Source organism: Peromyscus leucopus, chromosome X, assembly GCF_004664715.2.
Source record: "Peromyscus leucopus breed LL Stock chromosome X, UCI_PerLeu_2.1, whole genome shotgun sequence".
Taxonomy (NCBI): domain Eukaryota; kingdom Metazoa; phylum Chordata; class Mammalia; order Rodentia; family Cricetidae; genus Peromyscus; species Peromyscus leucopus.
In genome coordinates this window covers 65,889,075-65,914,254 of record NC_051083.1, presented here as the reverse complement: position 1 = coordinate 65,914,254, position 25,180 = coordinate 65,889,075, and the positions used below count along the sequence as shown (strand labels likewise).

General features: G+C 37.8%; 1 protein-coding gene and 1 non-coding gene across 2 annotated transcripts; both read left to right on the top strand.

Moving 5' to 3' along the window:
• On the top strand, positions 1–24,761 carry Cysltr1 (cysteinyl leukotriene receptor 1). The gene is made up of 3 exons (XM_028886396.2): positions 1–480; positions 18,706–18,791; positions 21,881–24,761. The coding sequence occupies exon 3, from the start codon at positions 21,907–21,909 to the stop codon at positions 22,927–22,929; it is 1,023 nt and encodes a 340-aa protein (XP_028742229.1). The 5' UTR covers positions 1–480; positions 18,706–18,791; positions 21,881–21,906; the 3' UTR covers positions 22,930–24,761.
• Positions 14,044–14,206, top strand: LOC114704908. Its single transcript, XR_003736330.1, has one exon. It is a non-coding gene; the product is annotated as a U1 spliceosomal RNA (small nuclear RNA).
• Positions 24,762–25,180: the final 419 nt, after the last annotated feature.

Sequence of the window (25,180 nt, the reverse complement as noted above, 5' to 3'; positions counted from 1 at the left end):
ACTAAGCTGAACAGCACACACGCCTCTCTACTTCCCACCTCAGAGCAGCTGCATGACTTCCTGAGGCTTATTGCAGTAGCTAGAGATAAACACTCATTTATGCATATAACCTGCAAGTCTCCAGTTTCTATTCTTTCTCCCTCTCTGTTCACTCCCTTCTCCCACTTTGCACCAGGGAAGCTAAACACTGGCGTGGTTTAAGTAGTTTGAGGACTAATCAGAAAGAGGAAGAAGAATCGGTATATACTGGCTAGCAAACGTGCCATGCCCTGACCTCTCTCCTCTTGAAAAGCAGCTTTCCTAAAGAGCAGACGCCCTGTGAATGGAGTGGACCATCCAGAGGACCCAGATTTATTCTGCAGCTCATTATCCAGGGCTAGCTCTCCAGGGGACTTACAGTTTGAATTTTCTGAAGATTTGGCTCTTGCTTCAAGGAACAAACTCGACAGGACCTTAAACTGTGAAGCCTGGAATCAGCAGGTAAGGAAATTGGGTGCATGGAGTAAAGTTCTCTGATTTTACCAAATACCTCGGAGTTTGGGGCTACCTGCTCTGCCTTACCTGCTTTAAATTAGGCTGCTAATCTGAATTCTTTCTGTTTCGGTTCTTGGCCAGAGATCTGATCACCGAGTCAGCCTGTCAACAAGTGTGGCTCACTGCCTCTGCTTCAGGCGCAATATGGCAAAACTGTCGAGGTGACACTCCCCAAGTCTCCAGGGCCTTTACAATTCAGCCAAAAGTGCAAAACAGACCTTAAGCTCCCATCTTAAGGCTGCAGCAGAGCTACTCTAATGCAGTTCTAGAATAACAGGGTACAGTGACTGCTGCAGGTAAACTGAACAGTTGAGGGCTGACAAGAAGTTTTACACATTTAAACTTCTCAGTATCCTATAATTGAGGCAGGATGTTTCTCCCTCTCCCTCGCTCGCTCCCTCATTCTTACTCTGGTTCTCATTCTCCCCCTCCCCCACCTCCTCGCTTTGACAAATATAAAAAGACTCAAACAGGTTAAGCAATTTCCTTGAAGCACATTGCACTGCTAGAAATTGGCAAGTTGACTAAAGACTGCAAAAAGAAAGCCTTCTCAGCTGCAGATAAACAGAAGAAATGCCTACGATCTACTTTGTAACTTAGAATAAAACACACTAGGTTAACACAGAGCTAAGAAATCACATGATTTAATCAAACTCTTAGGGCAGGAGCAGTTTTCTTCTTAGCAGTCAGGATTAGCTAACTATTTTCTATGGTATCCAGATAGACTGGCAGGCGCTGCCACTTTAAATCCAGTGGATCTAAATCCCTGTCCTACAATTGTTTTGAAATCAAACAAGCTACCATATATTTAGAGGGCAACTAACTTGGATTTGTTTGTAGAGTGTTTTAAGAATGATAGCAAACATTTTATGTTTTACTAAGTATCATGGCCACAGTATATTCTAGCTGAAATTTGTGTCTACACAATTTTAAGTTTATCATATCTGTGGCATCAAATTTAAGTCAGTGAAAAATTCTTTCCTGTCACTATTTTACAAATAATACACCAATTGTGACTAAAAGCTACCTGTGTTTACATAGTAAATAAGCCCAATCAACATTATATTTACATTTATGTCCTTTAAAAGTACTGTTTCTCGTCTTCATATATTATATTTACATCTATCTCTTTTAAAAAATACTGTTTCTCATTCTGTGCAAATACTAATTATGCTGGTCATTCAGGTCCCACAAAAAAAATCTAGACCATGATCCAATCAATTAAAACAGAAAGTTTGGGGCAAGGCTGAATCTGCCATGTCAATGTCTTCCTAATTTACTGTTACACGTTTTCACTTCCCATTACCTGCTCTCTCCTACCTTTAATTAAACTTCTAATGCATTTATAAACTCTCTACCTGAGAAGAAAGATCCTTCCATGGTACATGCACTGATAAGTTGGCCTTTGGGGGTACCAAAAATTGGTGATGAGGAATTCTAAAGGGAAAGCACTGATACTCGAGGGGCATGCCCAACTTTGGAGCCTTGATGCCATGAATGATAACTGTAATAATTTCTCAATTAGCATAGCTCTCTGTGGACTTCTACTTTTATCTTTTTGGGGGAGGAGGAAACGCTAGGAATTGAACCCAGGCTTCTGAATATGCTTAGGAACTATTCCACCACTGAGCTACATCCCTAGCTTACTTTCGTCTATTTTACTATTTCCTGTGTTCCAATTGAAATATCTCAAATTTATTATAACCCAATAAAGCAAGTATTGTTCAAGCTCAGTACAAACAAAGTCTTACCTCCAAAGTAGATAAGACATAGTCCCTATGCTTAGGGGAAATTACAATGCTGCTGTGACTATAAAACATAAAGAATGTAACAATGTGAGATAATTAAACCGGTAAGTCCAAAGGTAAAATATAGACCACGTGGAGAATGCTTTAGAAAGGAGGTAAAACTTGGGACTATGTTGAATAAGTTTGCCTGTGGTAAATGGCAAAAATACTGCAGTGTCTGAATTCCATTTTGGTACCAGAAATAGCACCAGGAGTGAGATTAACATCTGTGGGATGCAGCAAGAATCTTAACCTGGCTACAGTGAACTGGCTGGGCTGGAAAATAACAGAAAGGAAATTTGAATAAAAGTTCAAGCTTAGGTTGGTGGTACTGAAAATGAGATGAAGAAGAACTGAAGAGACCTGTAAAAGAAAGACTAAATGGAAGTTGGGAAGTGATTAGATTACAGACATTGTTAGAATAGCTGAGAAGTAACTCCAAAATACTAATACTGTAGAATGCAGGCACTAGTGTTAATGCTATTTGTAGCAACAGGTAACCTGGGATAAAGGTGAGAATGTAGGACATGATGATCCCTTGTTTTGACCTGTTAAGTTTGAGGTGATGGTAAGAATCCAAGGAGAACTGTCTTATGGGTTATTAGAAATTAATGGCCCCACGATGTTAATGACAGATAAGAGATGGAGACCAATGTTAATCTAGAGTGTGATAACAAAGGGTAATAAAAACTCAAAAATATTTTCAGTAAACAAGTCAAGGACTGAAACAGGCAGTGCCTCAGTGCCTACATCTTCAGGCCAAAGAAAGAAGAGAGTCCACAGAAATGTGACCCATGAAAAGATGATTATTCTTCTCCCCCAAAGGCAAGATTCTTGGGGGAAGGTACCAGGTTATTTACTTACTTACTTACTTACTTATTTAGAAATTAAAAATATTTACATCCTTTTCCCTTTCCTCCTTCCAACCCCTCAAATATACCCTTTCTTGCTCTCTATCTCAAATAGGTTTATTTTTAACCCCCCCCCCAGCAATAACTAGCATCGTGTCTCATACACATTGTGAACACAAAAATGGCCATTAAATACTCCAACATGGTCAAGCATTGGGAATGTCTGCCTCAAGTTATCTTTCAGCTTGAATTCATAAGTTCTTTGCAGCTACTCCAAACTGTCCTGTGGCGGATCTCAATAGGAAGAAATCTAGGCCAGAGAACTAGGAGTCCATCCTAGGTTTGACTTTGGCATTCAACCAGCTGTGTTCTTTCTAACAAGTTACTAAATATCAGTATATCTTGGTTTCTTTGCATATAAAATGCCCTAAGATAATGATAGGAGTATTGTTTCCAAATCTATTACAAAGACAAAAGCGAAAACAACTTCACAATTCAAGGGTTTTGCTTAAAGTGCGTTCAATTCAGAAACAAACGCATCACACAAGTGAATGCATGTGGGAGAGTGCAGGGCTAATTGCTTCCCCGCTCTCTGTGCAACACCTGTAGGGCAAAGGCCTGCTGGTGTGATCTAGCCCAGGCTTGTCACTAACACTGCATGCCGGTAACTTAAGCTTCAAAATGAATTCTGAGAATAAAATAGCACTGAAGAAAAATTTGCTTGATCATACTACCTTTTACTAGCCTACCTTCATTAAACCCGCTGATTCTTACAATCAAAAGCTAAGTATCAAAACAACATTTTACATTAATTTCATAATGTAATACAAGTACTCCATTATTGTGTCCCAAAGCCGTTTGTATAACAGTCTATAATGCAAACCATTTTCCTACAAATAAATACATGCATTATATATATATACCATATATCACATAGTAAAATACAAGCACCTTACCACTACTTTTACCCCTTACCTCAATATCATCTGGGTTTCTGGCCACGTGAACATCTGTGTAGTACAATTCAAGGACTGATGAGAAAAACTTTTCTAGCATGAACGAACACCTGAGAGATATACTACTCAGCCCTACAAAAGAGACTGATTCACAAGGCAGAGTGCTAATTTGTTGGTCCTTAGTGAGGAAATATAACTACTATAAAGTAGTAGCATATCCTCATGCCCACAAAAAGCCAATAGAGGAACCCATTTAATCCAGTTGGAGAAATACAGACATCGTAAGTACATTGATCCATATTACAACTGTGGTCCTAAAACATCCTCAAATTAGATTACTTTTGTCTTTCAGAATTCTTCATAGATAGGTAGAGGGCTCTCGTTTAAACATAGCTTGCACCGCAACTAAGTCTTGTACTCTGCTTATTCGTTCTGTTCCACCTCATGGTTGGTTTCCCTTTAGATGAACAAAATGTCATTTTTTTTTATTTTACTGCTTGTGGAATGAATACATTCCAAACATTTGAGGTCCCATTTTAACAAAACTTGGCAGAAAAGGAAAGAGTTGAGATACAGACTTAAGGAATCTCGGGGCCACTCAAAGATTTTTGTCTGTTTGTTTAATTTTGTATTCGTTTGGTTGCTTGGTTTTTGTTTTGTTTTTTTTATTTTTCATCAATTCCCTGTCTATAAAAAGGAGTGGAGAATAAAATTTGGCATCACAATTTTTACTTTTAAAGCCTAAGATTGAATAAGCTTTCTCAGGGTTGGATCCGTGGCCTTTGTTTTTGCATAGGCTTGTGCTTGTGCTGTCATGAACTAAAACAGGCTAAATGAAGCTTAGCTAACAATAACAACACTCCAGCAGCTCTGACATATCCTATGTACTTGTTCCAATCTTCCTAAGAAGTCTCTGGGTTTCATGCAGTATTAAAAGCTGCTTTTCATTCCACGCTGATTTATGCTTAATCTTAACTTGAATTTTTATTTAACATAAATTATCTCCTTGATAACAGATAATTTACTTCCAAGATTCAGGGTCCAAATACTAAGAGGCTAAGAGCATGACTAAGAACTAGCTGTGAGCAATAGCCATAGTGTTTCAAGGGATTCCAAATTGCTGTCAATTGGCACATAATTATTTAAGTCTGGAAGACACTGAGCCATCAATTTCATCCTTACAAAATGTTCAAAAGCATGTAGATTTTCTGTAACATATTTCTATCATCTACTCGAGGGGTAGAAGTACCCACCACCACCACATACCCACACTTACACATTCATCAAGATCTCCATAGCCTTTCTGTACCTTGCATTTCCCTTCTGATTAGGTCTTACATACAGCTTTGATCTGACTACTATGTGCAGTGAGACACAGTATCTTCAGCTCTGAATGCCACCACCAAAGACTCATTGGACCTTCATAGTGTCCTGTGTTTGCATTCCAACTATCCAATAGTAGAGTGCCTGTCTAGAAGAAGCTCTTGCTAAAGCAACGTCTGAGAGCTGTCACCAGTGCAGACTCAGCATACCTAGAGCTTTCACTAGCAGTGAAAATGCTGCTAAGCACAGCCTTGGAAACACCAAGAGGAAAAACACTACTTACTGGAATGATAGGATAGGCATATCATTCTGTCTCTGACCCAAGATCGTTTATTACCACAGGGAAAAGCCATGGAATTGTAGCTACAGCTTGACTTTATATAGGTAAGTCCTTATGAACGATGGGTTACCTTATTCCAAACAATCAATAGCCTATCACTCAATAAGTGTTTTTATTACATACTTTTATAAATGTAAACACTGGGATGGGGCTTAGGAAGACAATACCTGGCTTTTCTTCTCCTGCCCAAGATGACTTCACTAGGGAAACAAGATTCCTATGTGCTGAAAATGTATGATATTAAAATATAGATGGCTATATTATTGGTACATATAATAGGCATAATGTAAGTACAAAATGAGAGAAGTGAGGGATTAGGCAGCCAAAATCATTTTCAGAAGGTAAAACCTGAATTCATTCTTGTATGAGTAGTAAAAAAAAAAAAGCATTTTGTATTTGTTTTCAGTTTATAAAAACACTGATATTTGCTGATCTTCCTATTAGTTTATATATCCATCTAACAAATATTAGTGAGTGGCTGCTCTATCAAAAGATTAATACAACAAAATTCCTTCTCTCCATAACCTCAGACTTACAAGATTAACAACACTACAGTATTTTTCATGTCACAGTAATAAGCTACTGTGGAAAAGAAGAAGGCACTTGGGACTTGCTCGAACAAATTGGGCCTTCACTGAGCTGCCCCTGCCCAAAAGAAATGGAGGAAGTATCTGTCGGAGGAGACTGAACCCTGAGTCCCAGCCTCCCCCACTTCCCTTTCTAGTTTGGCCCTATCCTAGCCACCGGCGCACCCCCACTGGCAGTCCTCCAACAGCACACACACAGACCATCATTTACTAGAAAGGTAAAGGAAGTCTTGAGGAAGCATTGAACCCAAAACAATTATAAAAGTGCATCCAGCTACTGATTTCATCTTTTGATCTCTTTTGTTTTTTGATTTTAAAACATATCATCAGCCTCACCCAGGCCCATAGACAAACACATCATTAGGTCTTAGATTCTTATCAGCCTCAGACCTAATCAGTTTTGAACTCATGGTCCTCTGCACTTTTAGAATATTTTCAAGTATTTTTAATAGCCTCTACCTCCCTAGAGGCATCCAAATTTTATTTCCACTTTACACAATTATTTATATTCCTACACAATGGCACCCACATTCCACTCCAAAAAAACCATGGTCCTTGCTCTACCCCCTAGACACCTGCCTTTGGAAGTTAAGTACTCTAATATGAAAAAGCACTCAAAACTAGTTACCCTTCTGAAACTGACCAATTAGGAAGAACAGGAGCAAAACTGAATAAAGTACACTCACTCTCATTACTGGGTTCATATCTGCCTAAGTAGTCATGTAAAAAAGAATACTCACAGAAAAAAAAAATAATTACCGCACAGTGATGAATGAGGTAGTAGAACATTTATATGGAAGCATTCATAGAGGACAACTTCAATCTGAACCTTGAAGTATAAGCAATGATGTCTTAAGCTCCCAGGCTTACCTGTAGCTATATAGAAGTACAAAAGGATATAGTGTTCAAGTTCCTTCAAGTAGACAAGGAATAAAGAGATAAGGATCCTGAACTAAGGATACAGAGTCAAGTATTTCAAAATAAGACTCAACAGGTCTTATTAAAATAAGGGTGTGGTGGCCTCAAATGTGACTACTAGATTCTATGCACCCATAATTAGAAAGCTACTTGCATAATGAAGAAAAAAGACAACAGAAAAGTTGCTTGGAGAGGTAACTTGAGAGGAAAGATGGTAGCAGTTGAATAGACAGCTGAAAATGAGAGACTAAAGTTTAAGCAAGTAGTTAGTTGGTAAGAGATTTCTGTCAGCCACGTGGAAGTTGATAAATACTGCAGAAGAAAAGCAAATAACAGAAAACTGAGCCAGGCATAGTAGCACATACCTGTAATCCCAACACTCATAAGGCTAAGACAGAAGGATGGTGAGTTCAAGTCCAGTCTGGGCTACATAGTGAGACCCTGTCTCAAAAACAAAACAAAAAGAAAAGAATAGAGAAACAAATGCTGGCATTTTGCATATCTTAACCCCAATGACCACCTCAAAAGGCTATCTGCAAATTACATTGCTGATGAGATTAAGAAAAACAATAAGGATGTTGCTTGCTTGCTTGCTTGCTTGCTTGCTTGCTTGCTTGCTTGCTTGCATCATTCAGCACCCCTGGCTGTCCTGGAACTCTCTACATAGCCTTTCTCTGCCTCCTGAGTGCTGGGGGTGAAAGGTGTGTGCCACTGCATTGGGCTAATTATGTGTTCTTGAGAAAGCCGTCACCACACTATTTCCAACTCCAGTCTTCAGTTTTGCCACATGTTCCACTGGAACATGATCTCAAAGACCCCTCCACCTCAAACTAGTGAAAATTCTTGAAATAACAAAGGGTATATTGTCCATAGATGAGTTAATAATATGAGTTTCTTTTAACAGTAAAACATAGAATCTTATCAGTCATTCATTGTGTTTCTGTTGCAAATGCAAAAGATTTTGCCAACCACTCAAGAGAGAACTGGGGAAGTAGAATGAGAAATTAAATAGTTGAAAGAGGAAATGTGAAGATGTCATCTCTGTTTCTAAGGAACTTGCAATATAGTTGAACCTACTGGCCCCACTTTCAGCTACAGTAAACTGTAACTCAGCTGCCACACTTAAACAGTTTCTTTTTCTTTTGTCGGTATTCCTTTTTCAGTCCGCATCTTGTAAGCTTCTCATTACCAACAAGATGAACTCAACTTTTATAGAATGGTATACAGGACCTTTACCAACTTTCTGTGTCCTAGTTCCTGCACTATTCCCCAAACTGATTTCTCACTTTCGATCCTCATACTCCAGTCAAGCACAGACACCCACACTTTCAAATATGCGTGCATGCAAACAACCTGCCACCTTGCATTTCAGCTCAATCAAATTTCCATATCCCCAAACCATGCCAGGCTGTTTCACACCACTGCTTTCTCCTCGTTGCCCTCCCATTCTCTTTTCCAAAGCATTTTCTGACATATACTCACTGCTCATAAAGTAGTTTATTATGTTTCATGTTCATTTGTCTGGATGTGGGTTTTCTTTTTCTTTTCTTTCTTTCTTTCTTTCTTTCTTTCTTTTTTTTTTTTTTTGGTTTTTCAAGACAGGGTTTCTTTGTGTAGCTTTGCGCCTTTCCTGGATCTCGCTCTGTAGACCAGGCTGGCCTGGAACTCACAGAGATCTGCCTGCCTCTGCCTCCCTAGTGCTGGGATTAAAGGCGTGTGCCACCATTGCCTGGCCAGGATGTGGGTTTTCTAAGACAGGGACTTCCTGTGTAGCCCAGGTTGGCCTGGAAGTTACTATGTAGCCCAGGTTGGAGTTGAACTCACAATCCTCCCCACTTTTTCAAGTTTGGAGATTTTAGGCATGAACCATCATGCCCTGTTTATCTGTGTGTCTATATTTCCATTACAGCATCTGTAATGGTATTGTACATTAACTTGTTAGTACATCTGTATCTTTCTCTGGAAGGCAGAAAAGTCTTCATGGGGAGAATATATATTGTTTTTCAAAGACCTAAGAGAGCATGTGGATATATTAAATGGCTAATAAAGTATCTTTTAATATAACTAGCATATCACCACAAAGGATAGAGAAATATTTTATGGAGAATATGATGTAAAAGATTGGCTTAAAGATGGTTTGAATTACATCAGATATGGATGAAGACAAAGAATAGTTTACATATGGCAATGTGGCCTGAGCAAAGGAAAAAAAATCAAAAGACAAACAGAGCTAGTCAGAAGGCCATGTTTATAAGCTGTCCACATAATAAACAATGGGAAAGTGACTACAAGGCTTAAATGGAATATTTTTGTACTACTGAATAGTTCTTCAAATTAAATTGAGCACTCATTGGATGCCCTTGAAAGGAATAAGTACTGGCTTTGTCTTCTGCATCAGTGTTCAGTGACACACCTCGAGGTCATAACCTTGACCGTGTGCTACTGTAGAGGATCACCAGACCATTCCAGTGTCCAGGCTTGGCCACTAATTTCCTGTGCTACTTCCAACAATGCTTTTGTCTTTCTGGGCCATAAAGAAAATGGGGTTCAAAAAAGAAAACGGGGTTACATTAGATGTTCTCTGGATGCTCTTCCATCTCTGATCATGAATAAAAACAAATTCATTCCAAACAAACATTTTTAATTGAAAGTAGATTATTCTCTCATACAATACATCCCAAAAACAGTTTCCCCTTCCTCCACTCTTCCCACCTCTCCCTCACCTCATCTTTCTCCCAGATCCACTCCCCCTCCATTTCCCTTTAGAAAAGAGCAGGCCTCCAAAAGACAGCAACCACACATGACAAAACAAGATACAATAAGACAGGTCAAAAGCCTTCATATCAAGACGGTACAAGGCAACCCAACAGGAGGAAAAGAGTCCCCCAAGAGGGCACTCAGGCAGGGGGATTGGGATCTGTCCCTGGTCTATGGGCAGGCTTCTGGAACCCGGTGCTGTGGTGTGACACTTGCACAGCCTTGGTGCAGTGGGAAGGGGCTTGGACCTGCCTAGGCTCAGTGTGCTGGGCTCTGCTGACTCCCCATGGGAGACCTTGATTTGGGGGATATGGGGATGCCGGGGTGGCTTGGAAAAGAGGGCTGGGGGTGGGAGGAGGGAGGAAGGGGGATCTGTGGATAGTATGTGGAGTGAGTAGAAAATTTCTTCTTCTTCTTTTTTTTTTTTTTTTTTTTCTTTTTTTTTTTTTTCTTTTTTTTTTTTTTTTTTTTTTTTTTTGTTTTTTCGAGACAGGGTTTCTCTGTGTAGCTTTGCGCCTTTCCTGGAACTCGCTTTGGAGACCAGGCTGGCCTCGAACTCACAGAGATCCGCCTGCCTCTGCCTCCCGAGTGCTGGGATTAAAGGCGTGCGCCACCACCGCCTGGCCAAGAATGAGTAGAAAATTTCTTAAAAAGAAAAACGTAAGAAAAAACAACAAAAAAAGAGTCCCCCAAGAGCAGGCAAAAAGAGTCAGAGACACACCCACTCCCACTATTTGTTAGGAGTGCCACAAAAACACCAAGCTAACAGCCATAATATGTATGCAGAGGACCTGACGCAACCCCCGTGCAGCCCCAAGCTTGCCGCTTCAGATTCTGGGAGGCCCTGTAAACTCCGCTGAGTTGATTCAGTGGGCAACGTTCTCCTGGTGTCCTCCATCCCCTCTGGCTCCTACAATGTTCCTCCCTGTCTTCCACAGGATTCCTGGAGCTCCTAGAGGAGGGACCCTATTTAGACTCTCTCTGCATAATTCCCAACAAACATTTTTAATTGTCAATCTTTTTTAATCTTTTGGGGGGAGGATTTTTTTTTTTTTTTTGAGACAAGGTTTCTCTATGTAGCCCTAGCTACATAGTGGAACTCACTCTGTAGCCCAGGCTGGCTTTAAACTCACAGAGATCCACCTGCCTCTGCCTTCTCAGTGCTGGGATTAAAGGTGTGCACCACCACTGCCTGGCTTTGTCAAGTTTTTAACCACTATATAAAGTGTTAAATATTACGACACTTTGGAACAAGCTGTGATTTAGTGAGCCTTCTTCCCTCCATCTATGACTATTCTGGTCCTCTATTTGCAGCTTTCACAATCTCTTTTCCTCTTTCATGGACATCAAATCGTTTTTCACAGCCTCTTCCAGCAGCTTCCGTTTTCCTGAGTAGCTCTGAGATTCCTTTCAATATTCTAATACGCATTTCATTCTCATTGGCTTACAGTGTGTGGAAACAGTTTTCATCCTTTTTTTATTTAAAATTTCTTTTTCATACAATATTTTCAGATCATATTCTTTCTTCTCCCATAACTCCTTCCACATTCTTTCCCCTAAATTTTATATTCTTTTGGAAGGGGGGATATAAAAAATACCAATGCAAAACAGGGAGCTCATAAAAAACACAGGGGCTGTTTGGTGCTGGCCAACTACTCCTAGACATGGGGGCTGCTCTGGAGTATGGTTGATATCCCAGTGTCATTCCATTAGAGAAACTGGTTTCCCTTTCCCAACAGGCATCAATTCCAAATAGCTTCTTGGTTAGGGGTGGGATTTTGTGTCTACCTCCGTTTCTCAGGGCTGGAACTTTGTCTGGTTTGGATCTGTGCAGGTTCTGTGCATGCTGTCATAGTCTCTGTGAGTTCATATATGTATCAGTCCTGTTGGGTCTGTTTCCTTGGAGTCATCCACCACCTCTGGCTCTTACAGTTCTATAATCTCTTCTGCATAGAGCCTTAAGCCTTGAAAAGAGGGGTTTGATAAAGACATTTACGGCTGAGTGTCCCAAAGTCTCTCACCGTCTGTCACTGTCCAATTGTGTGTCTCTTTGGTAGTTGCCATTCACTGAAAGAAGAAGTTTCTCTCATGGGGATTGAGCAATGCACTCACTGATCTATGGGTTTAGCAATATGTCAGTAGGGATCATTTTATTGCTATGTTCCTTATGACTCATTCTATGATCATGTCTGGTCTTGGATTCTCATAAAATCATAAATCCTGATACTATTTGGTTACTGTTTGAGTAGTATTTTATAGTAGAATATGCATTAGAGAAGCAAATTTGATATTATGATAACATATTTGTAGTTTTCAAAAATTATCATTGAGTGAGACTTATACTCTTGCTATAGGCTATCAAGAGATTCTGAGGTAGGAGAAAGTGTGATGATATGGTGTTAATCACAACTAACTTTGCATTTCTGATTTATGAACAAGTTGAAGTTTGCATTCCATACTGACCCACCTCCTTCCCATCCTCCTCTCCCTCCTGTCTCTCCTCTCCCTCTCAGTTGCCCCTCCTCTTCTCCTCTTCATTTCTCTCTTTTTCCTCTCTGTCCTTCTTCCTTTCCCTTCCCACCCTTCTTCCTCTAATCAGCACATTCTTGATTGGTATTTAACAAACTGCATAAATATGCTTGCTAGCAACCTTAGTAACATCACCTGTCTCATTTAAGTTTTTCAAAGTTATTCAGAATTCTAGCCCCACCCACCAGTTGATAACATCTGCATAATTCCCTTTCTTTTCTTTTATTCAAGATATGAATAGCATAGAAGTAGCTAGGGCTAAACCAGTTGCTGTATTATTCCTGGACCAATAAGAACCAGGTGTCATCCTTAAGTGTGACTCCTGCTACCAATTCAATGCCAAACAGAAACACCTACTGAGAGCTTAGTGTGTCCTGAGCCACGGATTTTTCTTGCTAAGAACATAAGATGTATAAGATATATTCTCTCTCCTAAATAGATTCAGTTAAACTAAGCAAAATGCATAGATAGACACATAGGCACTTAGAAAACATTTTTAATTACTATGCTATATACTATATGTTTTATATATACATATATATATATAGTTGTACTATATATATTGCTTTGTTATGCAGGGGAGGAGTTTAAACTAAGCTAATTGGTTTGTCTGTATAAAAATGACTAATTTCTTGTTAATATGCTTTAGCATTTAGTATAAACTTACCTTGAGATGATATATAAACATCTTTCTAAAATAAAGCTAAATTTAGAGTCAGTACCAAACCCTAGCCATTAAAAATTTAGTTGGATCTCAGTACATTTATTAAAATTAATTAAGCTAGCAGTTTGGAGTAATTTAGATAAGCTTCATGAAGCATTTCATCTTGTTCTGTCTATGATTAGACCATAAGTTTTTAATTGTGTGGGCAAAGCCAATTTTGTCCAATGCATGTTAATTCAATTTATAACTTTCATCTGCCATTTATTTACATAGCCACAGGGCTAACTTACAATTTACCCTATCTACTAAGAACAGCTAACTGATTAAGTGTGCCTGAGAGACGTGTTACTTGTACTATTGTTTTGGCCACATTTGGAGACATACGGTACAGTTTGCTTCTTCAGATCAACAGTGCTTCCCTCTTGGGTTCTTTTTCAGTAGAATCTTGTTACTTTTTTCAATAGCTATACTCATTTACACACAGAGACACAGGAGAGAGAGAGAGAGAGAGAGAGAGAGAGAGAGAGAGAGAGAGAGAGAGAGAGAGATACTTGCCTTAGTTTTGTTACCTTATTTTTGCATAAGTGACAACGGAATATTAGAAAGATTAAGCAACTTGCCCAAGATCACACAGCTAAGTATAGATGCAACTATGATCCAAATGTAGAACTCTTCTCATTAAAAGACTACTATAGTTTTACCTCTATGTCTATTTTTCTTACCTGCTTAGAAAATTAAGGGTTTTTTATTTTCTTGAAAAAAAGAATGGTTTGCCTTATCTGTAAGAAATAGTCTTCATACTTACCTGACAAGGAAGACACAATGATCAAGAAGGTGGTCTTCCCAGGGCTAGACTCATCCATTGCACTCCAGATGTGGTGACCCGTGTGATTTCCCCAATGTGGGAACCTCAACTGCATGATTTGGGTTAGTGGGGGACTGTGTTGGCACTCTTCCCAGTTAGGATAAATAAGAAGAGTCTTCTTTCATAAAACAGGGAAGTTATTATAAATAATAATATACACGATAACTGAAAGCCTCCATTGACAAAAAATACCTAAAAGACAGTATATACATGAAATGGAGTAAAATTCAGCCTTAGTAAAGAAGGAATTTTAATAGCATGGGTGTATACTGAGGGTATTATGCTAAGTAAAGTAAGCTAGTCACAGCAAGACAAACACTGCATCATTCAACATACATGAATTGCCTAAAACAGTCTCATTCACAGGATAGAAGAGTAAAAGGCAGTTGTCAGGGAATGGGGGGATGGGATACAAGAAGCTACTAGTCAACAAATGTATTGTTTCAATCAAGCAAGATGAATATATTATGTGGTCATTTTGTAACACAAAAACATTTATTTTTATTGTATTTATCTAATCAAAATAGTTTTGCTTCCTTACAAGAAACATATTCAAAGGTAGTCAGATACAGCTAGCAAGCAGCAGAGATGTCAGAGGCAACTTGGATCGCTAGGGAAAAGGGAGCAAGTTTGCTTGCTTCTAAGCATTTGAACTCAAAAATTATCTTTAAAAAATGACCTAATTCTGCACTTTGGATCCCAGAAGATTAAGAAATTTTCCAGAAACTCACAGGAAATAACAGTTGTCTTAAGTGAAATTTGGGATCTTTACCTCATGGATTCCACTTAGTTTAAATAAAACAAATTAAAAAACCTTTTTTACTTGGGAAGAAAATGACTCGTTTATTTAGCTTTTAAATGCCCAGGAACAAATATTTTCCCCATTAAGGAAATGACATTCTTTCCAGCAACCCAAACCTCTTTCTTCGAAACTGTGCAAAGTAGATTTCAAGCAACTGCTAAGATCTGGGTGGATAAATAACTGGTCCTGGAACCCTGGAGCCATGCGATCAAGCAAGATATACCTGATACAGGAGATGATAAAAAGGAACAAACAATCACTTCAGAGTTTAATTAAGCCCAAAGCTAGTTGTTTCTCCTTGGCTCAGTATTCCCAAATGTGAAACTGGGAAAACAGTGGCATTTACTTTACAGAACTATCTTCAAGTTTATAGAGTAAATGTATGTAACTCTGTAGTGTATTTTAGAAAGTTCGGTGTATAGAGACACACAACCTATATACGAATATGAGTTATTAGAGCTATTTCTATAATATCAGAACCAGAAGTGTAACTTTAAAAGGAGTAAGCACAGAGAGGGGTAGCTGTGAGCCCTGGCAAGTAGAGCAACTTCTAATCATAATAGTTATCATTTAGTTTAGAAAACAGCATCATATCTAGAACAATCATGCTGCCTTTAGATTGCAAACAATTATGTCCCTGTTCTTTACTGCAGTTATAAATCACTTATATTACATGCTCTCAAGAAAAAAAATAGTCCTGATCTTTACAGATTTATTGAATGGTAAATTAGAAGGGACTTTAGAGGTCATGAAATCTAACCCTATTATATTACAAATAAGTAACGGTCTGACAGAGAGGAAGTGATTTTCCAAAGATCACTTAATTAATCACCCACCACAGTCTGAGGTATGATCCAGGTCTGCTGGCACTCAGTCCTTCAAATTTCTAATCATGGTCTTTCTTCCTTACAAGAATTCCCTCTCATTTTGAACACACATAATAAAATGATACAGAAAATGGATTAACTCAAATCAACCAATATTTAAAATGCACTATATACTATGGCCAGCAGGAAATATAAAATTAATAAAATGTGCTTACTGCTCTGTTTGTGATAGTGGAACTCCAGCAAGAGTAATAAGGAGCTTTATATTGAGTGATCACAGATGACTATGACAAATCAATAAATAAAAATCATCAAGAAAGGTACAAACAACATATCACATCATATGCACATCAAAGGAGAGAAATATTAAATTGGGTTGATGGTCAAGAATGACATTTTGTTTTACTAAAAACCAAAAAGGCACCAGTACCATTTCATTTAGTAGAAGATACCAGCCTGGGGACTCCTTAGGTCAAAATAATACATAATTGATTCATATACACATATATACATACATACATACACACACACATACACACACACACACACACACACATATATATATATATATATATACACACACACTCACGTGTGTGTGTCACATCTACAAAACTGTAAGTACATAAGTTGAGCCCCTGTGTTCTTACAATATTTCTGAGCTCTCTTATTTACTTTGTTAATTATTCTCTTATTTGTTTTTAATGTATTCAAAGTATAGCAAGCAAATACTCTCTCCCTTATAGGAAAATACCCTTTCCTTTATAAGAATAAGGGCTTTATAAACTTTATTGACAGAACATGAGCCAAGTAGAAGAATTAAATGATTTGAATCAGAATCATGTATCTAGGGCTGGGAAGTATGGCTCAGTGGGTAAAAGCACTTATACAACCATCAGAACCTGAGTTCAAATTCCCTGCACCCATGAAAAACCCAGGCATAGCCACACACACCTATAACCTCAGCACTGTGGGTAGAGGGATAAAGACAGAAAGATTGCCTGAGCTTGCTGGCCAGTCATCTCAGTTAAAAAAGAACAGCCCCAGGTTCAGTGAGAGACCCTGCCTTAGGGGACTAAAGCAGAGAGTGATAAAGACACTTGATACCATCCTCTGACCCGCATGCATACACCACACACAGCATATGTATATACTACACACAGACACAAGTAAACACACACACACACACACACACACACACACACACACACACACACACGCAGATTGTTGTTGGTATAATACATGCCTAGTGTTGGTAAGGGCCCGGGTTTCATATTCAGCACACACATACACACAAAAATCACATAATTATCTTTTTACTTCAACACCTCTCCTGCATATGGTTCCAAATAGCAACATCTTATACTAGCAGAAGCTGCTGTCAGAAACAAGAGTCTGCACGTAAACTCAAAGGCAAAGAGGGGGCAAGATGTGGAATGACTGAGTACCGAATGCCTGCTGTATGCAAAGCAAAGAATTGAAAAAGAACTGGGATTGCCTCACAGTTGTGAACTTGAAGGAAACACAAACTACACTATGCCACAGACAATGTGGCACTTACTCATTTGTTCATAGAAATACTACGCTACATTATAATGCACAGCTACCATGGAAACGAATAAGTCCTTTGTACGCTAAATTTGTAAGATTACACTTCTCATATATGCATTTTAGAAATGCATAAGCTTTCTTTTTGCTGCAGTCTAAGGAGAAACTCCAGCTTTATTTAAACAAAAATCTATGACAATGCCAAAATTAATTTTCTTTCTAGATTGGATGAGTGGAATCACATAATTTTATGATCAGAAATATTTTATATGTTTAATATTCATTTGGTGTATCTTTATCAGTGTATTAAAACATGGGGAAAGCAAATGAGAAGAAAAAAGTTACTGCCTGATTAACAAAATTTAAGAGCCAACTCTGAGTAATTCTCAATCGGCAACAGACACTTGACCCAGACTACAGCAGGTTCTGAGGGTCGACTCCTTACCTGGAGAAAGGAAGACAATGGAACAGGGAGAAGAAGCTGGAGACGCTCTGAAAAAATGGTTTTCTAAGTACAGGGTGAACACATTTTATACCTTTGAATTTCCTTTATTTTCTTTTTTACTTCCATTTTTGTCAGTAGATTTCCTTTGGAAAGTTCCGGCCTGTGTCTACTTTATAAAAATAAACTGGAAGATGTTTATTTTATTAACATTGGGACCACACATAAAGACAAAGTGGCAGCCTCTGGGGACTCTTGCTGGCAGACAAGAATGAGGGTCGCCATAACACAACAAAAATGGAGAAGTGTCAGGTTGCTACTGCCTCGGGAAAGCCTTTCTTTACTCATTTCTGACATATTTGTTGTATCTGTTTGATTTGCAACAGTAATTTTGTTGAAAGGACACACATCCCTTAAAGTTTAAGTATCTAACGCTCTAAAACTATTGCTCTCCAGAAGTATATATGTGAAACTAGTGACCAAAACCAACAAGTACTATTATAGGTCCATTAAGTCATTCTTCTTTTAAACAACATTGTGCTCCAAGCAAATTAGGAAACTTTTGTTTAATATTCTAACTCCTATTCCTAGCAAACTAAGTCCTTGGATGAGAATTTCCAAATTATTCCCTCTTTGAACTTTTTAATTAAATCTTCATAGAGAAAATGTGTTTTCACAGAAAGAATTATTTTAAAACGTTATGTTCATCTTTAGATGCAAAAGCTGAACACATACATCAGCAAACATCTGTGACTACTCATGGTTCCTATTCCAAGTCTCCCTCCCCTTGGAAATGTAAAAAAGGATGAAGGAAAAACAAGGAGCCATGGAAGCCAATGGGCAGCCCTAAATCTGTCAGTATAGCTTTGATGTGCCATCACACTCTGGACCTGTACTTAAGGCTGCTAAGTTCCCATGACCCTTCCAGACTGCTCTTGAGGTCGGTCACTAACTCCTTTTTGTAATCTACGGTTTCAGCTTGGGCGTACTCTGACGGTCCAACATAAGAACAGTGGGCACAATACGAAGGAAACTTTGTGAAGGTACTGCAGTGCCAGAAAGAGGTACGGCTCCAGTTTCAGAATGAACCCAGTTTGTTCAATTTGCAATTTTCTTAAGTAACATTCTTCATCATCTGTACGGAAATAAAGTCGACACCATTTGTGCTTACTGCTTCCTTTCATTAGTGAATTAATAACTCCTTTGCTTTGTGCTAAGGTGGCTTTTACTAGACTTATGACAAGCAACTCCAAACAACTGAGTTATTACTCCTCAGCAGCCACTTCCTTCCCCAACTGTGAGCTGTTTGAAGACAGGACTGGGTTCTTAAGATATCATACGCTTCCAAAGGAACTCTCTGTATCCATCTCCTAGGGGTCACGTCATTAGGAAAATCAGTAAATTATGCAAAAACTAATTAAGTGCTGTTCAGAATTTTATGTCATTATATATGAAATGACTACTTTACACTAAATGATTTCTACCCCTTTAAAATCCAGTCCTTGTTTGAAAATTCTATAATTTTCTTTTTATGGCTTAATATAAATAATTAGTTTGATTTGTGTGTAAAGAAAGAATCAAACCTGACTACTGAAATTTACAAGGAAATTTATTCTCTTTCAAAGAGCTCTGCTGGTTATGAATAGAACTAGATGGCATTCATTTCTTTGTGTACTTTTCATTGTTATTTATCAGCTCTATTTGGCATCTTTTGTTCAAGCAGTTGAGAATTTCAAATTTATTTGCAATGAGCAATGGATGAAGAAATAATTTGTATATCAACAGTGTGGGTATTTTTAACCCTTAAAATTAAGCTTTATAATTTAGAATCTTAGTACTTTAGGAAGCAATTTGTCTACATCAGCATCTTTAGTGTTTAAGGTTGAAAAGACTTTAAATTATAGTGCAATGAGACTGTCACTCTAAGTGGTTTCAAATGGATAATTATACTTTCAAATGGTAAGGTTTCTATCATTCCAATTGACACTGAGCATTTATGAACAAAGAAGATGAATAACTGGTCCTGTATAAGGCACTGCCTTATTTATCAACCGGAGAGTCTGGAAGGGAAGATAACACAGCACTGATGTGCAAATCAGTCTGAAAATTCTCTAGGAGTTCTATAAGGATAGAAATTTCTTTGGATGGACAACGAGAGAAGGCATAGTTTAAAAGGCGCAATTCAGTCTGGACAATATAGGACAGAAATGAGGTGGTGGATGTGGTTTTGATTTGGTCTGTGTATTCGTTTTGAGCCAAGGTCTCCCTATGTGACCCAAGCTGATCTCAAATCCACCATCTTCCTGCCTCAGCGTTTCAAGTGCTGGGTTACAGAAATGTACCACCAAGGTGGGCTTGAGGTGGAGCTGTTAACTAACCTACTTCTTAGTGGCAGTCATTTCACAGTACATACAGATGTCAATCATCATTCAGGAAGTGATAGTAATCATTTCATGGTGACAACACAAGATCGTGTTGTATGTCATATTATAGACACATATTTAAAAGCATGCTACATTGACTTCTCAAATACTGTGAATAAAACTAAAAAGGGGAAAGCTATATCAAAAATCCCAATAGCACCATCTAGTGCCTCATAGCATAAAACGGCTCAGTTTGAAGAAAATACGTAAAACAGTATCAACAAAAAAGATTGGGTTAATTTGGGGAAGTTTCCCTTCCTTTACCTGAATTCAGAGAACCAATAGGAAAAGAAACCTGGAGCACAAATTGAAAACTAATGCAGGAATTAGGAATGGTGGGCTGGGTTTTCCTCTGTAGCCTTAGAATTATTCCTCTTCATTTTTAAAAAATCTTATATTAATAGTTCTTGGTGAAAGTGGCATTTTTCAATGCTAAAAAAAATAAATAGCTGAAATGACAAGCTAGATGGATGACACATCACGAACAGCAGATGAAACTGTTCCTGGTTGGAAATGTGGCAAGTTGTCCCACCCGCAACAACTGCCAGAGCAGTCTGTATCCATATCCCCGCTATGTGGACAAGGTCCATCCTATTCCACACTAGCAGCACTTGAATTCTTGAGCATTCTTCCAGACAGCTTGTTTACCAGGGACCATGAGCTATAGAAAAGTTGACAAATCAATAAGAGACTAAGTATTGAATTGCTTCCACTGTGTATGGTGGCTAAGCTCAAAGCTTTGAGTACAAGTCTGGGAAGAGAATGGGAATGAGCAGCTACAACAATTTCCCACCCAACAAGTATATTCTGACCAATTAGGCCATATCTTTCCCAAGAGCCTTAAATTATGGTACAGATTTTTCAACTATAAATTTCACTCTCTCTGGAACTTTTTTTTCATCATTATTATAACTTTGTGGCCACTAGGTTTCTCCTGCTGTGGTGTTATATGGTTCTAAATAGAGTTAATCCCAGATTAAGAATCTCTCCTACAGGAGTGAGTTTCACCAACATGAATTAGATCATTTTCCCTGGGTATGATCTGCATCCACAAGATGTTACATAGTTCTCTTTTAGGGGAAAGCAAGTATTTTTGTACCAATTTTAGCTGCTAACTGAACTTAAAGCTCTTATAAAACAATACATTAATAATTAGATGATAATGATTGATGATTATGATATATACATATGTACACACACATATATATATAGATATAGATATATAGATATATAACTAGTATATTTAAAGTTTTTTCTGTAAGTGAAAAATCACAAATTCTAGGTCTTGGAGATTAAGAATTCTCTCAGGAAAAAAAAGGATGTGAGAGGAAGAAAAAAGTTTTCTTCATGTCTGGAGGACCCAGACCTTCCTCTTGGGGTCAAAGTTCAAGTGACTCCCTCCTCATAACGTGACAATTGCTTCCAGCTGTGGATGTGCATGTGCGCAGCACTCATTGGACTCCGTGGGTTATTTTTAAAAAGGAGAGAAACAGAGAACATGAAGTTGGGAGGAAGACGTGCTGGAAGGGGCTCGGAGGGTGAGGTGGAGGCCAGGCATGATCAAAACACACATTATGTATATGTATGAATATGTATTTTCAAAGAATAATAAAAATGTATTAAATATTTTAATTGCACATAAAAAGTATAGTGACACTATGAAGTGAATTGACATGCACTACAATGTAAAGATCTAGTTTAATTGACAAGATCTTTTTCATATGTTGTAGGCACCAGGCAAACATTCCTGGATAACATGGATGGAGCTGAAAATCTGACAGTATCTTCTGCCAGTAATAACACATGCCATGGCACAATCGATGAGTTCCGCAATCAAGTGTACTCCACAATGTACTCTATGATCTCTGTTGTGGGTTTCTTTGGCAATAGCTTTGTGCTCTATGTCCTCATAAAAACGTATCATGAGAAATCAGCCTTCCAAGTATACATGATTAATCTAGCCATAGCAGATCTACTGTGTGTATGTACATTGCCTCTCCGCGTGGTCTATTATGTTCACAAAGGCAAGTGGCTCTTTGGTGATTTTTTGTGCCGCCTCAGCACCTATGCCTTGTATGTTAACCTCTATTGTAGCATCTTATTTATGACAGCCATGAGTTTCTTCCGGTGTGTTGCAATTGTTTTTCCAGTCCAGAACATTAATTTGGTTACACAGAAAAAGGCCAGGTTTGTGTGTATTGGAATTTGGATTTTTGTGATTTTGATTAGTTCTCCATTTTTAATGGTTAAATCTTACCAAGATGAGAGGAACAATACTAAATGCTTTGAGCCTCCACAGGACAATCAAGCTAAAAAATCTGTTTTAGTCTTGCACTATGTGTCATTATTCCTTGGCTTCATCATCCCTTTTATTGTCATAATTGTCTGTTACACGATGATCATTCTGACCTTACTAAAAAATTCAATGAAGAAAAACCTGCCAAGTCGTAGAAAGGCTATAGGAATGATCATAGTTGTGACAGCTGCCTTTTTAATTAGCTTCATGCCGTATCATATTCAACGAACTATCCACCTTCACTTTTTAAACAGTGAAACTAGACCCTGTGATTCTGTCCTGAGGATGCAGAAGTCAGTGGTCATAACCTTATCTCTAGCTGCATCGAATTGTTGCTTTGACCCTCTCCTATATTTCTTTTCAGGCGGAAACTTTAGGAGAAGACTGTCTACATTTAGAAAGCATTCTTTGTCCAGTATGACTTACATACCCAAGAAGAAAGCTTCCTTGCCAGAGAAAGGAGAAGAAATATGTAAAGAATAATTCAAACCCATCTCCAGTGCAGAACAACAAAAAGAATTTCCCTAACAATTATTTTCCTAAATCACAATTTTAAAAGTTTTCCATTATGACTTATAAATTATTAAATATATCTCATTTATAAATCCTATCATTTGATATTCCAAGTGTTCAAAATTCAGTTTATCACTGTGAACTAACCCATAGATTTTTTTTTACTATTCCCCAAAAGGTAGAAAATATTTGTGGTTCTGAACTCTAAAACAGAATATGAAATCAAGATTTTTCCTCTTCAAATAAAAGGGGTTACAAAGGATATGAACTAGAATTTTGAGTCCAGCTTTTAAATATAGCTTTAAAATTAGCAAACAGTCATTAGTCATCCTAACATGTCCCTTTACATGCATGCCATCAGATGAGACCTGGAGATGACCCAGAAGCTACAGAATTCTACAGTCAGCCTATTCCTTTGTAGCACTGACTAGTGAGGCAAAGTAGAGCCCTATCTTCCAGAAGAGAATGTTCAAGTTTTAGGACAGACCAGTATTCAGCTAAATAGCTCTATAGGCTGCCTGCAGTTTACAACCTGGAAACTAAAGAAGATAAGTATGATCAAAAGCCAGCTTGTCTCCACTCCTCTTCTAACCTTGCTTGACTCGGGCCCCCAATGTTTTTCTTGCTCGTTGAGGTTCCTATTAGGAATTCAATCCCAACCCAAAATATAATCCTTCCTCAACGAGTAAGACAACTGGCGTTCCCATATATGAGCAAAAACAATTAAAATTCATCTGAAAGAAGGCTACCTTTCTACATGAATTTTACTGTAATCAAAATTTACTATATAAGATACCAGAAGAAAAATTTGAATATCAGTAATTCTCTTAAGAAGTGCATTTATGTATATGTATATAAATATATGCAACCTATCTTGTTCTATGATATGCATTTATAGCTAGTTAATTATTAGATTTATTGTTGTTTTATACTTTCTACTTTTTTATTAGCATGTTGAATGTAATATCACTTATTTGCAGTAATTTTTATATTATAGCGGAAGCTTTGTTCATAAAACAAACCATTGGAAACAGCTTGGTTGTGACTAAAATATGATAATCACTGGCAAAGTTTTGCTGAAGTTCATTCTGTTCTTAACTCTGAGTTTCAAAAGTCACATTACCTCAGAAGAAATAAACGATAATAGAGATGGACAAAAAGGAAAACCGTGAATGGAGTTCTGTCTGCATCTGCCACATGTGAGCTTTTTCTATTTCACTTCTACTGCTGTGCCTCTTGGGGAAATAAAAACAACACATAATGAAGAGAGACCTCTAAGGATCAGAGATAACTAGACCTCATTGATTTCTGTTGAACACATCTGAAAACTGGCCATACCTACGTTGTTTCCTCTTGCTTGAGACAAATATCAAATATATTTGTCATAAGACATCAGGTCTCGTTTTCTACATTTCTGCTTTGCACCAATATGCATGGTGTGGTAAAAGGGTACAACACTGGAAGCCAGGACACCTGCATGCTAAGCTAGTCTCTATTAATAGTTATATAACCTTAAGCTAGTCCTACACACACAGAACTCCAACTTCCTCAGCTGTAGGATGAGAACGATACTTGTTTTGCCTTTGTTGTGGGCCTTTGCAGAATTCAAATACAATTAGATACGCTAAAATTTTATCCTAAAATATATAGTAAGATATCATTTTAAAGTATTTAGAAGAGGCTGTTAAATGTGCTGATTCATATTTATTGTATCAATTCTCAATTTTGAAAGAATTAGAACAAAATATGGCTACAGTTAAATTCTATTGCATATCAATAATCATGTTGCTTATTTATTCCTACATTTAAGCTTTTGTCTGTGTTTTCATTTCTACTCACATATGTACCCATGCATGCCATATAGATATGCCACAAAACCTTCAGTCACCTTCAAACTCACAATGAATGTACTGTCCTTTCATGAATTATGTCTTCATAGCCTATGCCATACAACTCACTTCTTACTATTTTTCCCAGTTTTCTCCATATGTGTTAGTATTTTCTCCCAAAGGGAAGTGCTCCATGTAGAATTATCAATTCCTTGGGGTTAAAAATTGCATCATTACATGGAGGTATCTAATATTTAATTTTATATATATATAATACACATATACATAAATAATACACATATACATATATATTTATATATATAAATACACATATACACACCTCGGGTTTGGAGGTTATTTTGTTTTGTTGGTTTGGGGAGTTGTTTGTTCAT

Bases quoted from the DNA above. Each gene is read 5' to 3' on its own strand.
- Cysltr1 (XM_028886396.2), top strand. From the start codon at position 21,907: ATGGATGGAGCTGAAAATCTGACAGTATCTTCTGCCAGTAATAACACA.